The sequence below is a fragment of the Triticum urartu genome, chromosome 5A (genome assembly GCF_056163025.1).
Source record: "Triticum urartu cultivar PI428250 chromosome 5A, HENAU_Tu73, whole genome shotgun sequence".
NCBI classification, from domain to species: Eukaryota; Viridiplantae; Streptophyta; class Magnoliopsida; order Poales; family Poaceae; genus Triticum; species Triticum urartu.
Genome location: NC_141877.1, coordinates 521,046,445 through 521,070,613, shown reverse-complemented (window position 1 = coordinate 521,070,613; position 24,169 = coordinate 521,046,445). Strand labels below are relative to the sequence as shown.

Here is a 24,169-nt window from a genome sequence, read left to right as displayed (position 1 = left end):
AAACTTTGACTTTCAGGGACGTATGACCCTCCTGATGTCTTCAAAATCCCACACAACGTTTTTGCTAATGGATCTTCAAGATGGAGTAATCTGAACACAGAGCAAATCTGACCAGTCCTTGAACTGATTGGACGTGACTGCACGGTGTTGGAGCACAGCAGCTGGCGATCAAAGGCGATCCGGGCGGTCGAAGCGCAGCCGCAGCTGTAGCAGAAATCGTGGAGGTTTCAAAGTCCTCTCCGGGTTGTAGTTATTTTGACCGAAGTCAACTGGATTAGGTGGCTAGCGATGGATCGAATCCTCCTCGGCGCTTTTGTTTTCTTTTCTTGACTTTTCCTTTGTTATTGACGGTTTGAACGGTGATGATGACTCTGATCATACAGGTTTTGGCGAGCCAACGACAGAAACTTGACACGCCGATGATGCTGGCGACTTACACCAACCATTAAATTGCAACTTTAACTTCCCTTACTAAACCTTTCCAAATTATGAATCTGGACCGATGAACTTGAAACTGATACAAATCTTTTCAAATCGATCTTTCTCATCCAGAAAATTGCGAGCTTCTTGATCCCTGGAAGAGATCCCTCCAAGAACTTCTCACCACCGTGCGCGTGCCCCACGGTGGGCGCCAACTGTCGTGGAGTTGTCACGGCAGATGTCCTTAGTGTCAGGACTTAGTCGCGAGGCCAACGCATCTATGTGGTAGCTTGAGAGGGGTTGAGCGGGACGAGAGATGCGATGTTTTACCCAGGTTCGGCTCCTCACGGTGGAGGTAAAAGCCTACATCTTGCTTCATTGATATTGATGATGATGATCACGGTTACAAGAGTGCTCTATCTTGAGAGCTATTGTCTAAACCTAACTTGTCCAACTTGTGGAACTTGTCAATCTTGTCCCCTTTTGGGGAGCCCTGCCCCTCCTTATATATGTTGAAGGGGCGGTTTACATGTGGAGTCCTATTAGGATTAGGACTAGTCTATCTCTAATACAAACCGGATACAAGTCCAGGTCTTAGCTCCTTGTAAGATAATGTTCCTCATGCCTTTCCTCTTAAACCGGCCCACCGTTAAACGTGAACCGGCCTTCTGGGCTTTGGGCCTTGTCATCCGTCGATCCCACACGCCGGATCACCAGTGAGTCATAATGACCAGGTGGGTTGCTTGTAAATCGCCAGGTCAGGGCGGGTCGCTAGTAACTCGCCAAGTGTCAGCGGGGTCTTCAGATAAACCGCCAAGTCCGGTCGGGTTAACTTCCGGCCGGTTTACACCGCGGGGTATATCCCCGACAAATAGTAAGTTTGAATTACTCTTGACATAGCTTCAAGCCACTCTTTATAAACGTGCCACTTTTGAGCATCAACACATGCCCCCTTGTTTTTCGGCAAAGCTAGCGTGCCGAAAAATAACTTGTACCAAGTTTGTTCTAAGGACGATGTCAACACTCCATCGGCCATTTATATGTCCTTAGGACGATAAGTATATATCGACCATGTCTTATGTGAACTTTCTGATGCAAACTTGGGTGAAACCTTCTCAGCTTCATTAACAATCCGGTGATAAAGTACCATAGATATGTATCTCAAGGTCATCCTCCGAACCATATTGGTCGCCCTTTTGCTAGGATTTTGTAGATAATCAACAATACTTTCTCCAATCCTTACTTTCGCCTGCTTAAAAATTTCATTAGTGGCCGAAGCTATGGACTTCGGTTCGGCCTTACCTATATTGACGAGACTAAGCATTGGCTCTTGAGAGAAATGCAATACAACATGATTAACATAGTAGCCGGATGTTTGCTGTGCCAATTCTTTCGAATTGTCATGTCTAAATATATGAACAATTTTAAAGCAAACCAAGGTAAATTTTGCATCTAAGCATACCAAAAGATAAACTATAAGTGATTCATCAAAACGTTGATAACCCTTGGATATTTTTTGCACTACTAATAACGAATCACCGGAAGCCTCAATATGTGTAGCACCTATAGCAAGGCAAAGCTCCAATCCGAATAACAATGCATATTCGGCTTTGATCATTGTGCAAAAATATTTTAAGCGGCATGAGGCTTCACAAAATAGCTTCATATGGAGATAAATAAACAACACCAACACCTTGGCCATTGTTACAAATTTAACCATCAATATATAATCTCCATGGTACTAGAGAGATCAAGCTAAAAACAATATTATGCATGATGTCAATATGATGCTCAATAAAAAATCAACCATGACAGTGTTAGAACTAAGGACGATGTTAGAATACCACACCGGCCATTCTTAGATATTCTTAGGGCGATATATAAGTATCGGCCATTCCCATGAGGTCCATGTAGAATTCACCCACCAAAGTATGTATAGCCGAAATAAACAAATGAAATAGCAATAAAATATTTCAGCCCTTTTGTATTAGCAACAAAAACGTAACTAACCAAATGTATGGTGATTTGGTAATACCCTGTCATGATATAGAAAATTATGTTGCATCCATGGAACAAAATAAATCCATGGAGGGTAATTGATCATACCTATGGATGAATTCCATGGCAAAGGCATCAATGGCATGGTTGAAGAAAATGAATGATGTGCTAACCGAAGATTTTGATGTTGTGATGCACACCTTCGGCTTAATTGTTTGTTGCTTCCATTCTTCTCTTTCTTTACTTTTATTGTACTTATTGCAATAGAAGCATGCACATCCTTTTTTTATGATTGATCCTCTTGGGAGCCCATGACATGTTCTTCTGTCTTAGCTCTTGTGCACTAAGATTTTGTAATTCCCTCTTTTGCCAATACGATAAACCGAGTGGGCATCTTGGCTGTGATTCTATTTTGACCTTGTGCACTCTCAACTTCTTTTCTTCAGATTTGGCACTTTGACTCTCAATAATTGGTTGCTCCGTCTCATTGCCTTTAGTAGCCAATGTCAACACTTTAATTGGCTCTTTTTCATTTGAGATCAAATCTGAAGTTGCACTCTTACGACCATCTCTTTTAACACGGTAAACTTGCTTGACCACCTCTTTCTTCTTCTTTGAGCTCTGGACCGATTCCTTAGGATTGAAACGGTCTTTAACATGTGATTGTTCAAATGTTGATCTTCTCGGAGCTACATAATATTGATGAGATGGTCTAAAATAAGGTGGAGAATGTGCCCTTGTATCATACCTGTCCCATGATGGATATGAATCTACACGAGCATAGGGAGAAATCCAAGACATTGGCATTGGCGGCCCAAAATAAGGATATGAATATGTTGCATGAAAATTTTCACTTTTCCAATACCGATCCTCATATTTGTGCCTTGGGGGTGATCTTGATGCTTTTGCATTAGTTGGCCGATCAGCACTTTTCTCTTCACTCTTATGTTGATATTTATCTAATAATTGTGCAAAAGTGACCTTGAATTTCTTGCACTTGTGCTTATTGCGGCTTTTGTTTCCTTTTGGTTTGCTTTCATCGATCATTGGATTTTATTGTTGCCCCCCAGTCCTTGGCGTCTCCATTATAGTTTCGATGGAATTCTCGCCCTTAATATTATGTTCATTATGCTCTTCAACAACTTCATTACTTGAAAGCTTGATCCCATCACCTGCAGTTTTTACCTTCTCTTTAAATGGATCGGCTTGAAGCAGCCGATGCAAAAACTTTTTGCCATCGGGACCAATCGGAATAGACTGGTCATCTCTTGGTATTTCAACAAACTTCAATCGTCCTTTTTGAATGGCTGATCTAACTATTTGATGAAACATGTTGCAATCCTCAAAATTATGCTTGGACGAATCATGCAACTTACAATACATTCGTCCTTGGATTGATGGCTTAACATGGTGATCAAGAATTGTAATGTAATTATTTTTCAGCAACAAATCAAATGTTTGACCACACATGCTTGAATTGAAGGTATACTTCTTGTTTTCTAGCCGATCGTGTTGTGAGAACGGCTTTGGAGTTAAGCAAATGAATGGTTCAGATTTTGCATCACCCCATTCGGCTATGCATTGTGTTTTGTACTCTATCTCCGATGTCTTTGGATAAGAAACTATACTGGCATCGGTTTGCTCAGAAGATTTTAACATTGGCTTTAAATTTATGAAACGAAAATAGCTAGAACATACATGTCTCAATTGAGACCAAGTGTAAGCCAAGTAAGAAATAAGCAGGCTACCCAATTAGATATTAGCTTTAGATAAAGCAATGGGGAAAGCCTTGGTTGCAATAATTTTCCGCAATCGGTCTTTCTGAATAGTGCAATATGTTGACCAATATGCTTTGTGACAATCTGATTGCTAACAAATAAATTACCCTTCTTCATTGGTCTCTCAATATTTCTTATGAAGATTTTTCTAATATATGCATCAACAACTAAGTCATGACCAAATCTGAAAACAGGTAAATTAATTGCTAGGCATACCTCTTCAAATATGTTGGGAGAGCATGATGGTGGTGTGACTTGAAGAATATCTTGCTCCGCCTTCGGATAGCTCCCCAGCGCCTTGTCATCATCTTTCTCTTGATTTCGTGCATCATTAGTTTGAAGAACTTCATCCACCAAACTTTCTTCGGCCATTTGTTCTTGTTCTTGAAGCTCATCAATTTCTATGGCACGAAACTCATAGGGCAGGAAGTAGGTTCCATTAACTTCAGAAAAATCAAGTATGGCAATCTTGCTATACTTTCCATGCCCTTTCTCAACAATGTTTGCCTCTTTGGATTTGATGGATTCGGAATATATACTACTTGATTCGGCTTTTTTAACCGAAGAACTTTTAGTTTCCGAATCATCATTATTTTCACCGGTTATATCAATTGGCAAGGATTCTTTTCTTTGAGCTAATTCCCTATCAATTTTCTCTTGGCGAAGTACTTGCACCCTATCACGCAAAGCTTTAACTCCCCTCTCAATTTCAGTCCGCTCTAGATTAGTTTGCCCCCCTCCCCCCCAATGCTTTTAGGATCTTTCGGCAATGAAGTGTTAGTGTTGCCGAAATTTTGCAATTGTGTAGGGGGTGTATAATATGCTGCGGTACTAGGTGAAGGTGTATGCACTGCTGTATAACCATATGCTCTCTCACCAATACTATCAATTGATGAAGTTTCATCTTTCTGCAAAACTCTAGCCTTTATTGCAGCATAATCAGGAAACAACCCCTTTTCATATTGTTCAAGGCAAAGAGCACCAATTCTCTTGTTTTGTGCCAAGCTCTTTTTTAATGCAGCCACAACCGCTTTCGGAAGGGATTGCTCCGCAATACTTTCAGATTCTTTCGGCAATGATTTGTGAGTGTTACCGAAATTCTTGAATTGCGTAGAGTATGCATTATATGCTACAGTATTTGATGACCGCACATGTGTTCCTGTAAAAATTTCACTTATTCGGTTATGACCATGAAGATGCGGGGCCGAATTACGAACATCTACAGTTGCATACGGTGCTGAAAAATTACTAACATGAGGTGTAGCATATGATGGTTGAGAGTAACTAGCCGAATAGCTAGTAGTAGCATGGCCAATTCTCCCATTCATCGGCAAGGTCGGATTCACATATTGCAAATTAGTTGCCGATGAATAAAAAGGTGAAACACTTTCTTGTATGCTATTGGAAATTTTAACATGAGGTGTTTCAAATTGATTAACCAAACCCATCATGTTGTTCGTCGGCATATGTATTTGTGGGGTTGCCAATGCATGAGAGTTTGGATACATATGTTGTACGTTGCTAAAATCATAAGAATTTGAAGCATGAAGATTGCTTTGCATCGGCCCTTGCGCATAATTAGATGCATGATTGATAAAACTAGGGCTAGCCGATACATTATGCTCACTAGGTGATCCAGCAACAACATATGAATTATTTGAATCTACAAAGCGGAATTGGGTATTCATATTACCTTTGTAGATTGCAGCAACTTGATGATGATCTCTTCGTAGCAATAATGGGCTGGAGACCGTTCAAAGCTTCGTCCCCAGCGGAGTCGCCAGAAAGTGTGTTCGCACACGAACACGTCACCGTGTACCTCCAACGCCGAGGGTGATGCACCGCAGCTCACGTCGAAGGAGACCCGGCCAGAAGCGCGGTACGCAGGCAATCCGGCGGGCGCTTTTGAAGACCCGAAACCCCGCACGTCCGGGAAGGACCCCGTCTGGACGCGCAGCGGCTATGGGCTGCCCTAGGTCGACCTGATCGCCCCTAGGGCCTCGAGGTTCGCCGCCCTGCAAAGCAGAAGAACAGACGAAGAACGAGGAAGAAGAAGAACTAGGGTTAAGGAGAAAAGATAAAAGATAAAAAGTGGTAGATGAATTGATCGATTGTGTGTTGTTCAATCGGCCGTCACCCCTTAGATATATAAGAGGCGGCTGGACTTCCCGTGCAAGGAAAAGGCTTGGATTCACGTCCAGAACCCTAGTCAAATTCGGATTGGTTTTATCCGAACTTTCCAAAACTGTTCGGTTTAAACTGGCTGCACCTTGCGGGTCCTTTTTGTGATGGTAAACGATCTCGGATGGAAACGAGCCCAAAAGCAATCTTGACCGTTTCGACAAGACGAACAACTTTCATGTTGAACGTTTTTCGATTTGAGGCCATCTTCTGGGCCAAAACGGTCACGCAGAACACCTGTTCGCTCACGCTACCCATCAGACCTATGTCTGGTGGGGCGCGCCACATCTCGCCTCGTGACAGGGCTGCACTCTGATAGCTCTAACTTTTGCATACAAACTTGGATTGGAACGATTTTTATATCAAAATCGACCGTTTCGACGAGACGAAGACAATTTGTATTAATCATTTTTTCATATGAGGACATCTTAATTGGGTTTCAAGTCATTCTTTAATCTGGTGTCAACATGAGCATCTCTAAAGTTGTCATAACTTTTGCATCCGAACTTAATTTTAGACCATCTTCATATTCATCTTGATCTTCTCGAAGAGAGCCATCTCATAGTGACTTTCAATAGTAAGTTTGAATTACTCTTGACATAGCTTCAAGCCACTCTTTATAGACGTGCCACTTTTGAGCGTCAACATCTTGTTGTTGTCTTCTACACTTTCGAGCTTGGCTTCAACGGGAGGGGATGAGTAGTGGCCTTCTTGGGACTCAAGCGGCGGTGACCTATCATGCACTACTCTTCCTCGCTGTCGGCGGCGCTCACGGACGTGTCGCCTTCGTCGTTGTGGCGGTGGTACGCGGCCGTGGTAGAGTCGGTGATGTCCTCCTCCTCCTCGTCGCCGATCTTTACCCACACCTCGTCCGCCGCCTCGTCGAACTCCTTGTAGGCGGCCTCCAGTTCCGGTGCACGTTGACCATGGCTGGGGCGAGTTGCTTATCCAAGAGTTGGCTAATATTGATAAAAAATGAACTATAGCGGCAAAAAAAAGGCATTGGTATGCCAGGAAACTAGCATCCATCCAAACAAGGACCAAACGAAGAAAATTGATATTTGTTTGGTGGGACAAGTTTTGTCCACTGGTTTTCAGAATAGTGGTGTTCGTCTCGGTTTCATCGGCCATTTGACACAAAACAGAGTATGTAGGTAGATGGTGATGGTGCCAAATGCGCTCAGCAAACAAAGTCTATTGATATTGTCTGAGCAAGCAAATGAGCATTAGCGGGTTTGCTGCTTCCAAAATGTGATTAACTAGTGAAAATTAGTTCTGCGCGTATGGTTATTGCTAGTGTGGTCAACAACTAGAGCATCTAGTCCATAATTTTCCATCTGTTTTGGTTTCACTTTTCACACGCATCATGTTAGCTAGATAAAAATAGTAGCCACGACAGGGGAGATGTAATATTATTTCCAGCTCATGTGTTGATTCTTGAGTTCAAAAATAAATAGAGGTCGAAAGCACCAGCATTATCAGGTGAGATCACTATATATCAACCCAAGTGGAATGGTCAAAGGAAAACAACATAATCAACTACTCCCTCCGTCCAATAATATACTAGTGTCAAAAACGCTCTTATATTATGAGACGGAGGGAGTACTAACCAACAATTTATGCCAAATCAAGCGGTAGATTAAAAGAAAAATCAAATGCCTGGCTTCAAAAAAAATGATTTGTCAGCCTGTTCAAATGCCTGGCTTATACTACCAATTTGTGCCAAATCAAGCGCGCTAGAAGAACAACGAAAGAGTGAAAGACCAGGTCACGCGTGATAGTGACTCACTGAAATCTTGGACTAGAAATGTTTGGATCAACACACACAGCAGCAGCAGCTACACTTGTTGCCCAATTGCACATTGCTGCCCAGCTCGAGGTACTGATAGGAAGCTACACTTGCTACCACTCGATGAGCACGGAGCAGGCAGCTATTACGCGCTACCATCGCAGCTCTGCTCATCCGTTCAAGGCGCAGGACACGCCCCGCCAAGCTTGGTCCGTGAGCACAGCATCCTCGCCTGAGAGCTGAGTGTCCTTCTCTCTCGGTCGATTCGAAGCATGTAAACAAATGATGTAGAGAGATGTGTAAGAGCAACTCTAGCAGATCCCGCATCTGGCCCCGACCGGAAAATAACCGTTAAAATGTAGGTAACGACGGAAAAACCTGCTTGATCAGACCCCGTATTCCGCCCCGGTCCGCAAAAAAATTTGAGAAGCGTGGCAAAATCTCGGCCCCAACCCGCGAATACGCGGGTTTCCCCCTCACCGCTGCAGTGCCTTGCATCACAAAGAAGCAGTTGGCGGGAGGGAAATTTCAGCCCGCGCCCTTTCCCCACCTTCCGCCGCCGACCGCCCTTACTTCCGCCCGTCCGCCACCGGCGATTCCGACCAAATCTGCGGGCGGAATCGCGTCGCGGGGCCGTCCCCCACCCTCCCGCGCTGATACACTGCACCGACCCGCCCGGATCCGGCGAGAAGAGCCGCCCCTCGTCGCCACCGCCGCCGCCCGCCGGGGATCGACCACCGCCGAGCCCGCCCCTCGTCGCCGTCCGGGATCACCTACCGCATCCACCCTTGGTTAGTGTTTGTTTTGAGATATTTTGCGAGTGGTATAGTTGATTGATGCGCCGGTGCTGGTATGCATATAGATGGAATTGACCCCGTGCGAGAAGTTCTTGCTCTCTGATTCGTCTGATTGGGACAACTCGGATGTTGAGACCATGCTTGCGACCTTTCGGCAGCAGACATTAGTGATGGCACTTGACGTGAAGGAGCACTAAGACGAGAACCGGAAGAGGAGGCGAGGATCGACCGTCGGGCTTATTTGCATTCCTCGGAATCGCCATCTTGGGAGCGAGATGTTGATGCAAGACTACTTCGCGAAAAATCCTACATATCCACCGCACCTCTTCCGGAGAAGGTACCGTCTTTGTGAAAATTGTTCAAGCTTGTGAGGCAAATTGCCGGTATTTTACTCAAAGAAGAAATGTTGAGGGCTTAAAGGGATTTAGTGCATATCAGAAAATCTCCGCAGCTATGCGGATGATTGCATATGGCGTTGTCCATGGTCCTGCTCGTTTTTGGGATAAGAGAACCTTGAAATATCATGACATGTTGTGTTATCCTTCACAATATGATTCTTGAAGATGAGAGAGGAATGAACTTGAAATTCTTCTACGACAATGTGGGTAGCCGTATCAAACCAGCTAGAGACTCTAACCGCATTAGAGCTTTTCTTCATACATACAAGGAGATTGAAAATGCAAACACACACTTTCAACTTCAGGAAGATCTCATTGAGCACCATCAGCAAAGGGCTGGACAGTGACTCATTTTTGTATTCATTTGTATTTGTATTCATCACAAGTTTTGTATTGCATTATTTAAGTTTGATTCGGTCATTTGAATAATTATTTGTAATGTGGATGATTGTTGTCTTATGTTGGATTTGAATAATTATTTAGTTTGCTTTCGTTTGTTGTATTATGTTGGATTTGATATTTGTGGGCCGATGAGATGCGGGATGCAGCGGTGCAAGAGCAGACACCGCAAAGCCGACCCGTATAAAAGTATATTCGTGGAATATACTTTTATACGGGTCCGCTTGGGGGTCTACATCTGCGGCCGTCCTTGTCGGCCCGCAAAGGCCGTTTTCCGCGAACTGCAAACGCGTTTTGTGGGCCGGCGGGATGCAAGGTCTACTAGAGTTGCTCTAACACCTACTTCCTCACTGCCTCCTAATCCATGCATCCCATGTATGGTCATCAACTCAGCTTTCGTGAAATAGCAACACTAGAGCCTAGAGGGTTTGCATTTTTGTGCATGATGATGGTGATGAGTGAATAGGTCAGCCTGATGATGTTGCATTGCATTGTGCCGCCAATCACATCGATATATATGATCGTGTAATGCTCAATCGACTCAAGTAAGTGCATATATGTCCTTGGTTGGTGGTGACCCTTCCGCCTATAAAGTACGGTCGACCAACCTAGCTAGCTGGTGAGCAGAGAACATGGCTGCACAACGTTTCATAGAAGTTCTGTAGAACCAGGAGTGAGTTGATACATTGCCATGTAGGGTGGAGTTCCTCCCTGCATAAAACCATCGCTCTTCTCTCTTCTTTTTCATTGATTGTTTTTGAAATAGCTAACCGCCTATGCCAAGCGATAACACCATCGCTCTTCTCGTTTGTACCTAAAAAATTGACAATCAAAGTGTAAACTTGAAGCTCGTGTGATCATTGCCTGAAACAACAATGTTTGGCTATGAAATTTTTGGGCTCAAGCTTTAGGAGTTGACTAATATTGGTCAAAAAACATGAAATGCAGCGGACTAAAAAGCATTTGTGGGACAAGAAATTGGATTTCTTTTGGTAGGACAAGTTTCGTCCACAAGTTTTCAGAATAGTTTGCTGCCACGTGTTTGTTAGCACGTCAGCTCGGCGTTCTTTCCACCGGCCTTTTGACGGCAAATAAAATTTAAGCCAGATGATATGATGATGATGCCAGATACGCCTGACCAAGCATATTCGCAGTAGCAGATTGGCTATTTCCAAAATCTGATTAACTAGTTACAAATGGATTTGCACCTGTGGTTCTTGTTGGTGTTCTCATTTGGGCTTTCAAATGTACTCCCTCTACTTGAGTGATCTAAACACTCTTATATTTCTTTACAAAAGGAGTATTATGTTAGCCAGATCAGAAAACAAACAGGAGATATGCCATGTTGTTGGCAGCCTGTGTGATGATTCTCGAGTGCGGAAATGACAACAGGTTAAAAGCACCAGCATAAATTCTAGACAAAATTAACATTAGCCAAAGTAATAACATACCCAAAAAGGCAAGAGCATTATCAGCTATGCCTGACCAAGCATTGCAGCACTAATTAACCCAAACTGCAGAAATGTTGATTTGTCAGCATGTTCAAATGTCAGGCTGATACGCAAGGCTTGCAGTAATAATTTGTGCCAATTCAAGCGCCGGAAGAACAGAAGAACAGCTTACAGGCCATCGAGAAAACAACAAAATTCATATACGAATAACAAAACTAAAGCGCTAAAACAAGTTTAGATCGTGCAATGGAATGCAACAGAAAGCACCCTAAAAGTTTTGGCTGACAGAATGAAGGCTTAACACATCCAGCGATCATGTTCCCCTCGGGCACCATCCATTGTAGCAGCCTTCTCTACCTCAGTCTCAGCAACATAATTCATCAATTTCAGCTTCCTAAAGTGGCCGAAGATCATCCTTTGTATATTTGACCGAGACCATCATTCTTTGTCGTCACCACAATATCTATGTTCTTCCCACCACTCGCAAGAACCTAAAAGTTTTACATCTATATGTGATCAGCTAACAAAAATAAAACTGGATGGATAAACTGAAGATACAAATTACAACACAACAGTGACTTTCAAATAAATAAAATATCAATATAGATGGCAAGAATCCAAGAGAAAGCAAAACAACAGTACAAGAAAGATCAAGCAATTCCATTTGGACCATCCTGCAACTGAATACCATCCTAACAGAGAATTTAGATGTTACAACTGCAAGTATAACCAAAAATTAAGGTACTGAAGATTATGTTCTTGCTCAACATATATGCTGGTATAAGTTGCAGACCTATGGAGATAATAAATAGGTGAATAATTGGCTGCCTGGCACACACACTACTTGGTAGCAAAACATGGGATACGGAGAACTGTTACTCCCTACATTCGTTTTTATAAGACGATCTGGACAATTTGCTTTGAACTGTTTTCGGCACTGTCTGAACTGTCTAAAACGTCATATAAAAGTGAACAGAGGAAGTATTTCTTTTTTGGTATTGTTGAGAAAAGCTGCAAATGTATAACTTTAAACAAAGTACTCCCTCCATCCCATAATAAGTGTCTCAACTTTAGTACAACTTTAAGTATGAACAACCAGGTCTCATCAACTCAGCAAAAATGGAAGTGATAGCAATCTGATGAAAACAACATTGCCACTTTCAGAGTGCGAGTAAAAGAAAGGGTCACATTGGATAGAACATAGGGTTACCAAGATTCAGAGTTATAAAAAAGAAGGTTAGAATAAACACTAATGGAAAGCAGCTATGTTAAAACATTATCGAAGAACTATACCATATCAAGTATATAGATTATGAAAAGCAGCTCTGTTCTTCTATTTCAGCTCTGGACATATTCTGATGCCATCGGCACATTACCAGACCCATGAGAACTAGAGCTGTTGACAGGCACAGTGCGCTGAGCGAAACTGAGCAACTGCTTGCGCTGATACTCATTTGTGTGAGGAAGGCTGGCACGCAACAGCTCCACTGGTGTTTCCCTGCTTATCACAGCTGCAGCAGCAGGTTGAATTTGCACTGTATGAACCACAGTATCAAATTTACTCATGCAATACCCCATAAGCAGCCCAAAGAAGGCATCAAATGATGCCTGCCATAGAGTTCGGTTCTGCATGCTGTAAGCAGAGGCCACATGTTGATCAGTAAGAAGCTCTGTAGCTCTGTCCAGTAGAGACTTTATGATGACAGAAGCGCCATCACCAGCAGCATATCCCAGAGGTCGAAGAGGTGGTTGCTGTGACGAACATGCAACAGCTGCAAGACAAGCACTGAGTCCACTCAAGTCCATCCGAACAATACACGTGGAAACGGCAGTTACAAGTTTAGTTGTGGTCCCAGCTATGCTGCTATCAGAGGGCAAATTGCCAAATATAAATCTTAGATTCCGGAAAACTGCCATGCAAACAATCCTTGCAAGCTCACTACCTGAAGTAACAAGATCAATATAACGAGAAAGTAGTTTCCGACCCTTCGGAAGAGATACTATGCGGAGAAACACTAGATCGTCATTTTGCGACAGAGGTGCATCCTTATTAGATGTAAGTGGATCAACTAATTGCAGTGATTCTGCCAGCTGCTCGAGAAGAGCCTGTCTTCTGTTTCTAAGTTGCAAACCACCATCTGGCTGTTTACTAAAGTGAAGCAAACGATCTATATCATCCACATCCAGTAGTAGGCAAAGGCCATCTTCAATTGTGATTCTAGCAGCCAGCATCGGCTCTTGGTCAAGAGATTTTGAAGCAGATTTTTCAGTAGTGCTATCACTTGGTTCAGAGGCTTCTTCAACATCAAGGAGCGGACGGGGCCTGCGGATGGAAGAAAATGGGAGCCGCCCAAGAGCATCAACCTGAAGATACGCATGTGGCTCATCCTTACTGCGTGCACGAGAAGATGTATCTCTGATCAAGGTTGGACAGAAGTAGTGCTTCAGTTGTGCTCCTGCTGATTTTCTGGCCAAACAAGCTTGATGATAGTAATCATCAATATATGGATCGGTGATCTGAGTGGCAGCTTTCTGCATCCTTGCGATGTTCTCAATTTCTTCAGTGGACATGTACTTGGATCTGAACCGCTGCCACCTATTATCCATTCTCATATTGCCAGGCTCAAAACCTTGGGGAGGATAGCGCGGGCCATGCCTTCCAGGGTGTAACATCGATCTGGCTCTGGGATCACTCAAGTCAGGCATGACAAAATTTGGATCAAATCTACCCATCATTTGTGGTGAAGGATGCCGAGGACCAAACATCGGCAGATTTTGTGGCGGAGAATGTTGGGCACCAAGCATCTGGGCATGTAGTTGTGAGAACTGGGGTGGAGAGTGTTGAATTGGGAGCATTCCATTTTGTTGATGGGGTGGCGGCATTTGATGTGGCATAAATCCATTTGGATGCTGCATCAAAGCTGGTGTAAACCTGCTACCATTCCCACGAATCAGTTCAATATTATTGTATTGCGGCTCTTGGTGAGGATATGATGACATTCTCTGCAAAGGAGATGGCCTTGGTCCGAGAATAGGTTCAATAGGATTGTACTGAGCATCTTGTTGCGGGGATGAGGATGTCCTCTGAAGTCTGGAATCAGCAAACTGGGCTGGATGGGGTGGTTGAGACCACCAGTTTTTGTTGTCCAGCCGTTGTTCAGCACCCAATGCAGGCTGTGTAGGCCAGTATGATGATTCAGCCTCTTGTGCCCAGTCAGCAGTAGAAGCTATAAAGTGCAGAATTATAATGAAACGATTAAACAAATAAAAAGTATGTTAATGTGTATAGCACTCAACAAAGTAACAAGAAAATGAAGATTGTTTGTTTTCATTAGTTGACTCAAGATTTGCATTCAAACAATGACAGACTAGCAGTAGCAGCCATATTATAGTAATTACATTAGTCAGACATAAGACATATAACAAAGCCAAGTTAAGTGCATGATGATAACTGTAGCTGTGGTAGTAAGTTGAAAGAATTTAGAGAATATCTCTTAAGCATGTGCAAACATGCTATCTAACAGCATGCATAATTGTCCTTCAAAGACAGAAAGGAAGTTAAAACACAAAAGCATATTTCCTCAAAAATAAATGAGTAAACCAGCATTACTCACTTTGTCCAGGTAACGATCCCCCACGACTAACTATTCCTGATTGCTTTGGTTCGTTAACAGTTCTGGTCAGCTGAAATTGTAAATAAATAAATCAGCATCACCAGTCAAACGGGAACAAATGAAATAGGGCAACCATACAAATTAGGTAAACGTTGATTTTGGTAAAACAAATGAGAGCTCATGTGACTATACTAGTATAATCTTAAAATATACACCCGCTAATCTTAAATGAACTATGTACCATAGAAATCAAACCTTTGAGAATGCCCCGGCAAGATCATCAACACCAGTAAATGAACCTACACCTTCTTCCTGCAAAAGCAAAGCTTTACCAATGAGCGGTTGACCTTCCTATACAACAGAAAAAAGAACTACTTTTGCAATCTTAATTCCAAAATCATTCCTAAATGCATGTTTGGGATCCAACTGTGAGTGAAAACAAAACAGAAGCTCAAGGGAATGAAGCTCACAGTACACACAACTTGTAACGGTTCCTGCCTGAAGTCATAAAAACTAAAACTTGCTCGTGTATAGTTAGGACTACCTCCCGCATAGTGCATTCAACGTAAGCTTTCTAATTTTTCCAGGATATGTAAGGAGGATTTCCAACCATGGCTGAATGCACTTTACAGAGTTAACTAATAGTTCCAAAATAAATACGTTAACTTCCTCAGTTTAAGTGGAACTTTTTCTGAATACATGATAGCATTAGTAACCCTAAAATACAATTAACTACATTCTTTACCAGGCTTTCGACCAACATACACGAAAACAGTTAGCAATCACAAGAGACAATGCTAGCTTTCCTAGTTTACATAACAATGTACTCCCTCCATCCCATAATATAGGAGCGTTTTTTACACTAGTGTAGTGTCAAAAGCACTCTTATATTATGGGACGGAGGGAGTACATTCTTATTTGCCTATTTGGTCGCATGTGTATACCTATAATAAAATTGGTTGCATACTTTGCATCCACTACCAGGTTCCTGATGGCATGAACCAAACTTGAAAACAAGGGCTAGAACAGATTGATAAAAATTAAGATAATTTCTAAGAGAAACTCTCCTCGTGCTCTGAAGTCCACAGGGAGTTTGCGATCCTTCATCAGATATAAAAGGAAGCCTCACAATGCTATACCAATGCACAAGTTACCAATTTGGCACATCATCCCACAAACATAACGCCTATTCACTGTGGATTTATTTTTATTTTTTTTGTTTTGAAAGGAAGGACCAGAAGGCGGACAATGGTGGTCACGTCAAAACAGAAGAGATGTCCAAATCTATCATATATCTTACCTCCAACATATCCCTTCCATAAATAGGAGTGTATTCTTCGTCACCAGGCCCAACCAAACCAGCATCACCAGCATCATCATCATCTAATCCACCTAGCTCAACCTCCTCCAAGACATTGTTACCAAAGAAAGCATACTGTGATGCATCAAATTTGGTATCACCTGCACAGTGATAATGTAAGAACCAAGCAACAATAACAGATGCTATAGGAGAAGAAAGCAATATAAAAATACTATATTGAGAACATTCAATGAGAACAGTGTTAGTCTAAGGCTGCATTTGGCAATTGCAGAGGATTATGATAACCCGTTAATCAGCTTTTACCTAGTTTAGTGTTTGTTATACCCTCTTTTAATACTTTTATTTATGGCTTAAATTGCTACAGCAGATTATAAAATAAGCACAGCACAACATAGTTCAGCAACCACAACCTGAGCCCAAAGCAGCTATAGGTGGACTCCACAATAGAACACTGTTGTGAGATGTTAGTCATATATACATCATGCAAAAGTCAAGCTATGACCAAAAGAAGCAATTAAAACTGCAAATGTAGATATAAGTAAGCTCAGCCCACCACTGTGATTGAATTCAATTAATGCTGCAGATTCTCGCTGCCCGTAAAAGTGTGGGAACATAAGGTTAGCCTGTTGCAGAAGAGAAGCAGAGGTGCCGAACTGCGGTGCTTCAGTGAGAAGCACCTGCGTGCGTGATATAATCCCCCTTCTCAAACAAATGTGGTTTTAGAATAGTTTTGACAAATTAGGCGTACTCTAAATGATAAAAGCAGGGAGTATAATTCAATTAACGCTGCAGATTTTCTGCTACCCATAGAAGCGTGGGAACAGAAGAATTGTTAGAACAAATAACGAACAGCTTTATTGATTCGCTTGCTCTGCCGCAGAGCTAACCCAAAACACGGTGGGCACCACCGCACCAGGACTAATTCCAGCAGGTGACATTAGCTTAACTCACAAGCATGACCAGTGATTAACAAAAATAGGCACCCTATCCCAGAGAATAAATAACATGGCAGAATCTCAGCTGATTTATTTCAAAATGAGCTTTATCAGTACTACTTTTAAAAAAATAAAAAAACTATGGTTCAATCCAATCATTATCACAAGCTAATCTCCTTGAACATTCTACTTTCATGAAGGGAATCTCAACAAACTAATCAAAAATAAAACAGATTCGTCACCTGACTCCATGGCGCGGGGGTTCCTGAACCCCCAAAATTTCTGGAAAACAGGCTGAGATCTCGAAGAGCCAAGTCGAACCGTCAAGAGGCCCGGCTAGCACGAGGCGCGGCAGCGAGCAAATCCGTGGCCAGCTGCATGGAGCGAGAACGGGTCGAATTCGATTTGCTGGCAGCAGAGGAAAACACGGGGGACAGAAACCCCAGAAGAGCCGCGCTAGGGCTTCCTTACCAGCAGAGCCTGGATGGATCTCCCGTCCGCTCCGAGCCAATCCAGCAGAGGGGAGGGGAGACTCCCAGGCGTCGCGCTTCCGCGGGAAGGTCGGCCGGCGGCGGCGGCGGCGCTGGCCGCTGGAGGGCTCGGCCGGCGGCGGGGGATGGTGGGAGAGGAGGAGATTGGGAGACGTCGTCGTGGAACGGTAGAAGCAGGTTGTGCTCGTTATCAATCGTGCCTTTTCTTTCTTTTCTTTTTTTCCACCGCGAGGGGCCCACAAGCAGACGGAGTAAACCGCATACTATATTACAATAAGGACCTTAAATGAAAGACGGTTTACATCTATGGCCTTCTTATGTGACGCAGAAAGGGCCCTGGACTTTGAATATACTCCCTAGAGTGATCTATAAGGACTATCCATAGTGGGGAGTAATGCATGTTACTAGTTTATGTTATTAACTTTACAGTGAGGAGAAACATATATGTGTGATGTCATGCAATACTTTATTTAGCAAGTTGTAGACTCATCTTGTTACTCAATTTGTCTCTCTCATTAATTAGCTAACACGTTATCTTTTTTGCTTATGCGTTATCTATGTTACTCTCGATACTACTCTCATTATGGGTAGTCCAAACGATCTTGTATTTCTTTACAAAGGGAGTAACAAGCAATCTAGTCCCTCCTGGACCACCCGCTCGACTATGTTGTCGTCCAAGAAGTGGGCCATGTCTGTCCGAACTACTTCATCATGCTGGCACTTCGCGGATGATTTGTTGACCACTGCTATGGGCTGGATGAAGGTGATGTTGCCTTTGTGGCTTAGAGGTTTTATCGGAGGTTAGCAAGGTTTCCTTGTGCCGGGGGAGTACTTTCGGTGTTGATCCATTTGTCCTTGGCCACCTTGAATATTTGTTCAGGGTGCCTTTGATATTCGGAGGGTAGGTATTGATAACGGGCAATGTAGTTGCCAAACCTCGAAGCAAGAGTTAACAAGAAAGAATGAGAGTACACGCGCACCTCATGCCAAAAACGACGAGTCTATCCGTACAATACAAGAATAAATGAGATGACTTGCCCAAATTGCTATAATTGGATGAAATAGAATCCGCCGCAATGAAAGTGATGATAGCTCTCGACAAAATTGCGGTGAAGCCTTAGATACACATCGCACCTGGACAATGAATCGAATGGCATAAAAACGAAATCTAATAGTGAATGTTAAAAGCTTAGCAGGGTGAACTTGACGGAAGAAATCATTGAATAGCGAATATTGAAGATTTACACAGTGTACCGCTAAATCTAATAGTCAGAGTTTCGACATTTTTAATTACTAGTCAGAAATTGGCCCTCCTTCTCTATGCTCACTCTAGCATAGAGAAGGAGGGCCAATTTCTCACACAGACCTCCATGTTTTCTTTTCCAAATCGAGAAAGCCAAATACATGGAAAAGAAATCTCATGAGGTCCTCCATCTTTTTCTTTGCTATAAATTGGGCAGGCCAAATGGATGAGGAAAAAAGAAGCGGCTGAGATGCGCCGAGGTAGAGTGTGAGGAATGCCTTTCAAGTTTCAACAAAAAGATAAGAGAGGAGTTTGTGTCCGTCGTAGTTGAAGTGACCAACTGTTTCTTTCACTAGCATATGTGTGCACGCCTACTGGGTTAGTGTCTGGTGTGCAAGCTTAATATCCGGTCGTGCACGTGCACGCATATGCGATATGTCGTGCTGGTTTTCAAAATACTCTAGTTCAGTGCCACCGGCCAGATTTGAACAGCCAGAAAGTAGTGCGGGTGGAGGCGCTGCCAGATATGCACAAATAAACAAAGCAAAAGCATAGTAGCCGGTAATAAATTTCTCTTAGGTTTTGCAAGTTGTCAACAGAGTTAAAAATTCAACAATAATAGGATAATAGACCTCTGACGTGTAACAGGGTACCTCAGCCAGTAACTTATGAGTTCACGTATCATCACACAAAAGAATAGCACAAAGTGGCGCAACTTTGCAATCGTATACCATGGCGGGTCGAAAGCAATAGCATAGATTATCACATGACACTGTCATGAACCAAAGTAGGCATACCAAGAATACTAAGGGCATGTACAATGCATAGCCTCAAGGTGATGTCTCGCATGCCATGTAGGATCGAATATGACGTAAAGTAGGTTTGGATAGGGAAGCGGGATCCTCTCCAGAAGACGGATGCTTGAAGAGAAAAAGTATGGTCCGATAACAAAAGTTGAAAAGGTTAGAGTGAAAAGTAAAGATGCATGTGTACTAGAGTTTTTATTTTCAATTTTTAATGAGACTCACTAGTGATAGTTTGCATTGGAGAGAAAAAATTAATGTAGGTGCCTCAAATTACTTTTTGTCATGGGGCATATGTATCCATATGCCACCATTGTACATTCCCTAAGAAAGCACCAGCATTCTCAGGTGACATCATCAGGACCGGAAGTGAATTGACATTGCAACAAACACACCAGCACTATCCAGTGAGATTAACACGAGCCCATATAGCATGGCAACCACAGCTTCAGAAACTACGGTTTGCCAGTCTTCTGGTTAACCATCTGCGAATACAAGAGGAGCAGATGACGAATAATACATTTGCGCAAGGTTCAAACGCTGGAAAGGGGAAAGGGAAACGAAACCCCTGGACCATGAGCCATCAAGAAAACAAGGCAATTCATTTACGAATGACTTCAATATCTTGTTAAAGCAGTTTAAATAAAGTTACGGAACGTAACAGGTGACACACTAAAAGGTTTCGGCCGACAGAATGAAGATATAGCACATCAAGTAATTAGGTATCCTTCGGGCCACTCTTCTTTGCCGCCTCTGCCGCGGCCTTCTCTGCCTCAATCTCGGCAACATATTCATCGATTTCAGTCTCCTCGAGTTGCCGAAGGCCGTCCTTCTTTGTCATCACTGCAATCTCAATGTTCTTCCCACCACTCTCAACAACCTGAAAGGTTTTGTCAGCTATTAGTGCTTGCAGAACGGAAACAAAATTGGAAGGATACACTGAAATTATAGTGCACATCATATGTTCTGATGTTCATAACTTCGTTTTTTCTTTGACAAATAGTAAAGGATAAAGTTAGTGTCAAGGAGACGAGAGAAAAGATCAAGCAATTCCATTAGGATCCTGCAACCTAAACACCAACCTAGCATAGATAAATCAATGCTGACAGTCAAATTGCAACTAAATACCATCCCTACAAAGAATCTAGATGCGGGACATTATAGGTTCTAGTACTACACATACAAAATTCAGTATGTATGCTTGGTACAACCACACAAGTTCCAGATCCATGAAGTTCAATTGGTGAATAATGGCCCGACACACTCATGGAAACAAATGGCAGCAGAGAACCGTTATTCAGAAATGTTGCAAAAGTTAAAGCACAGATGTAACCTATATTGCACACAAATATGGCAAACGATACAAGCTGGTCTCGCTGACTCAGCAAATAAAGAAGTACTCCCTCTGTAAAGAAATATAAGAGCATTTAGATCACTATAAGGTTAACATCGTTCCTCAAGATTCTGCTATACAAAGAAAATTCAATAAAATACTCACTAAATTTGGGGCTATGCACACATACTCTCTTGATACAGAGCATAAGCCAGAGGATGGGCCACAGACATCTAATAATTGCATGATAGACTTCCGAGTTGCATAACATCCATGAGACAGGAGTAGATAGAAAGTCCCATGTTTGTTGGGGCTATGCGTATATACTCTCAACTTAAGTTGTAATTTTCTTAATAGAATGGAGTGAATCAGACAATGGTAATTCAATATTCACAGAGGCCTAAGCAAGCTTCTCGGCACAACTAAAAGGAGCTGCACCAGGAGTAGCTATGTAAATGCCTCATCATAAGTACCTGTCACAATTCCTCATTTTCACCTCCATTCCACTAAACTAAGATTGCTCCATAAAGAAAACTACCACATATATGAGTGGCAAGCAAGGCCTTTTGTTCACTCAGCAGCCAACACCCACCAGTACTTTTCAGCATCTGTTTGGGGAGTCTGCCACTCAGTTGCTACTTTAGTTTGAAGCTATACTCCCATTGTGGCATGAGATCAAGTAAATCCAAGTATGTAAGAGAATAAAGAGATTCTACGATATTTCCAAAGGCACCTCAAATACTGTGTGCTTGATAAATCAATCCTTGCTATACAGAATGGAGTGAATCAGACAATGGTAATTCAGTATTCACAGAGGCCTAAGCAAGCTTCTCGGCACAACTAAAAGGAGCTGCACCAGGAGTAGCTATGTAAATGCCTCGTCATAAGTACCTGTCACAATTCCTCATTTTCATCTCCATTCCACCAGATGTAAGATTGCCACGGCAAAGAAAACTACCACATCTATGAGTGGCAAGCAAGGCCTTTCAGTTCACTCAGAAGCCAACACTCAAGTCTGACACTCAGTTGCTACTTTAGTTTGATGAAGCTATACTCCTATTGTGGCATGACGAAGATCGAGTAAATCCAAGTACATAAGAGAATAAAGAGATTCTATGCATCTTGATATTTCCAGAAGGCACCTATGTGCTTGATAAATTAATCCTTGCTATACAGAATGGAGTGAATCAGACAATGGTAAATTCAGTATTCACAGAGGCCTAAACAAGCTTCTCGGCACAACTAAAGAAAGCTGCACCAGGAGTAGCTATGTAAATGCCTCGTCATAAGTACCTGTCACAATTCCTCATTTTCATCTCCATTCCACCAGACGTAAGATTGCTACGACAAAGAAAACTACCACACCTATGAGTGGCAAGCAAGGCCTTACAGTTCACTCAGTACACCCCAGTGCTTTTAAGCATTAGTTTGGCATGCCTGCTGTCCAGTTGCTATTAACTTTAACTTGAAGCAATACTCATATTGTGGCATGAAAAAGATAAAGCAAATCCTTAGTTGAGTAATGAAAGTATAAACTATTTCATTCACTGTCATATTTCCAAAGGCAACTCAAATACTTGTGCACTTAATCAGTATATCCAGTTAGCTGAACACATTTACCGCTAACGAGCTACTTGCGCTGGATCTTGCTAGGAACACCAGCATCAGAAATAATCAGAGCAACCATGTAGTGCAAATTGAGGTCTATTCTGTTGCATAAAACTAAAGAGAGGCAAGTGCAGCACAAATACCTCTAGCAGAGCACGGATGGTGAGCTTGATGGTCTCCTTGCCGGAGGTGTCCTTGTAGTTCTTCTCCAGGAACTCCCTCATGGAGTTGGAGTTCCTCCCTGTGGCGTTGGCCTTCCAGGCGGAGAAGGTGCCGGAGGGGTCGGTCTGGTACAGGGCGGGCTTATCCGTGTATGGATCGAAGCCGACGATGAGGGTGGAGAGGCCGAAGGGGCGTACCCCACCGCTCTGGGTGTACTTCTGCTGCAGGCCGGCGATGTAGCGAGTGATGTACTCGACGGTGACGGGGTCCTCGACGGTGAGGCGGTGGCTCTGGCACTCGACGCGGGCGCGGTTGATGAGCACCCGCGCGTCCGCCTTGAGCCCCGCGCACGCCAGCGCGACGTGCGTGTCCAGGCTCGCGATCTTGCGCACCGACCTGCGGAGCCGGCGAGATGAGATCTGCGGGCCGGAAGGCGAGGGGGAGCGAGGGGGGGAAGGGGGATTCGCTGGTACCTGGAGTCCTGGAGCTTGGGGGTGGACTTCTTCTCGACGCCGAGGACGACGGTGTCGGTGCCGCGGACGCCGACGGCGGCGTTGCCCTTGCGGACGGCCTCGAGGGCGTACTCGACCTGGAAGAGGTGGCCGTCGGGGGAGAAGACGGTGATCGCGCGGTCGTAGCGGGCCATCGCCGGCGGCCGGTCGCGGAGGCTTAGGGTTTGTTTTGGGCTTCCCGGGCGGCGGAGGCGGTCGTGTCGTGCCTTGGCTGGGTTGCTCGATTGTGTGCGCGCAGGCAAGCTCGGCGGCTTTGGGGAGAAGTGGTGTTTCGGGCTGGGCTTCGGTGGTGTTTACTTGGGAAAGAAGAAGAAGGCCTACGTGTGATGGTATGGGCCGATTGCTTTATTGCCTCAGAAAAAAAAGGTCTTCCGATCGCTTTATTGCCTCCCAAAAAAATCTGCCGAAATCAGTATAATTAAAAAGAAAGGGTGTCAATTGCAAAGGTCATTCTCACATTTTCTGATGACAAATTGTGCATCACGACACTTGTTGCAACACGAGTATTTCTTCCACGTACGGAATGTACGCGTGGGTTTTTCGTGTTTTCTAGAGAGATTTATCCTTTCAAAACAACATACTCTTGAATCGTGTGTCTAAATCACGATAAGTGTTCATCGTTGCATTCTTTGTGTCAATATCTTTAAAACTAGATTACATGTTGAAAGTTTGGATGAACATCTTTTTTTCAAACTAACATGTGCTTCCAATCAACACGTGAACTAACTTGTGCTCCCGCCTAATATTAACCTGTACTCCCACTCTCCCATATAGTATTAACTCGTGCGCCTAACACGAAGCAGAAAATTATGTTTCCACATGAGGTGCATTGTATCCACGGAAACCCAATAAAATGAGAGGAACCAATAATAATAATAATAATAATAACAATGGTTTTTATCATTTATGCCATTCATTACGTTTACTCAGTTTTGC

At 43.2% G+C, this 24,169-nt stretch overlaps 2 protein-coding genes across 2 annotated transcripts; both read right to left on the bottom strand.

The window, feature by feature from the left end:
- Positions 1–11,264: 11,264 nt before the first annotated feature.
- Positions 11,265–17,761, bottom strand: LOC125527830 (protein PAT1 homolog). Its single transcript, XM_087521460.1, has 7 exons — positions 17,553–17,761; positions 17,324–17,455; positions 16,126–16,286; positions 15,081–15,137; positions 14,826–14,895; positions 12,505–14,438; positions 11,265–11,702 (listed from the first exon to the last, which is right to left on the bottom strand). Exons 2-6 carry the CDS (start codon positions 17,331–17,333, stop codon positions 12,550–12,552), a joined length of 2,187 nt encoding a protein of 728 aa, XP_087377586.1. The 5' UTR covers positions 17,334–17,455; positions 17,553–17,761; the 3' UTR covers positions 11,265–11,702; positions 12,505–12,549.
- Positions 17,762–20,201: 2,440 nt separating this feature from the next.
- LOC125510170 (proteasome subunit alpha type-7-B) lies at positions 20,202–23,513 on the bottom strand. The gene is made up of 3 exons (XM_048675270.2): positions 23,195–23,513; positions 22,703–23,117; positions 20,202–20,498 (listed from the first exon to the last, which is right to left on the bottom strand). The coding sequence occupies exons 1-3, from the start codon at positions 23,365–23,367 to the stop codon at positions 20,337–20,339; spliced, it is 750 nt and encodes a 249-aa protein (XP_048531227.1). The 5' UTR covers positions 23,368–23,513; the 3' UTR covers positions 20,202–20,336.
- Between the last annotated feature and the right edge of the window lie 656 nt (positions 23,514–24,169).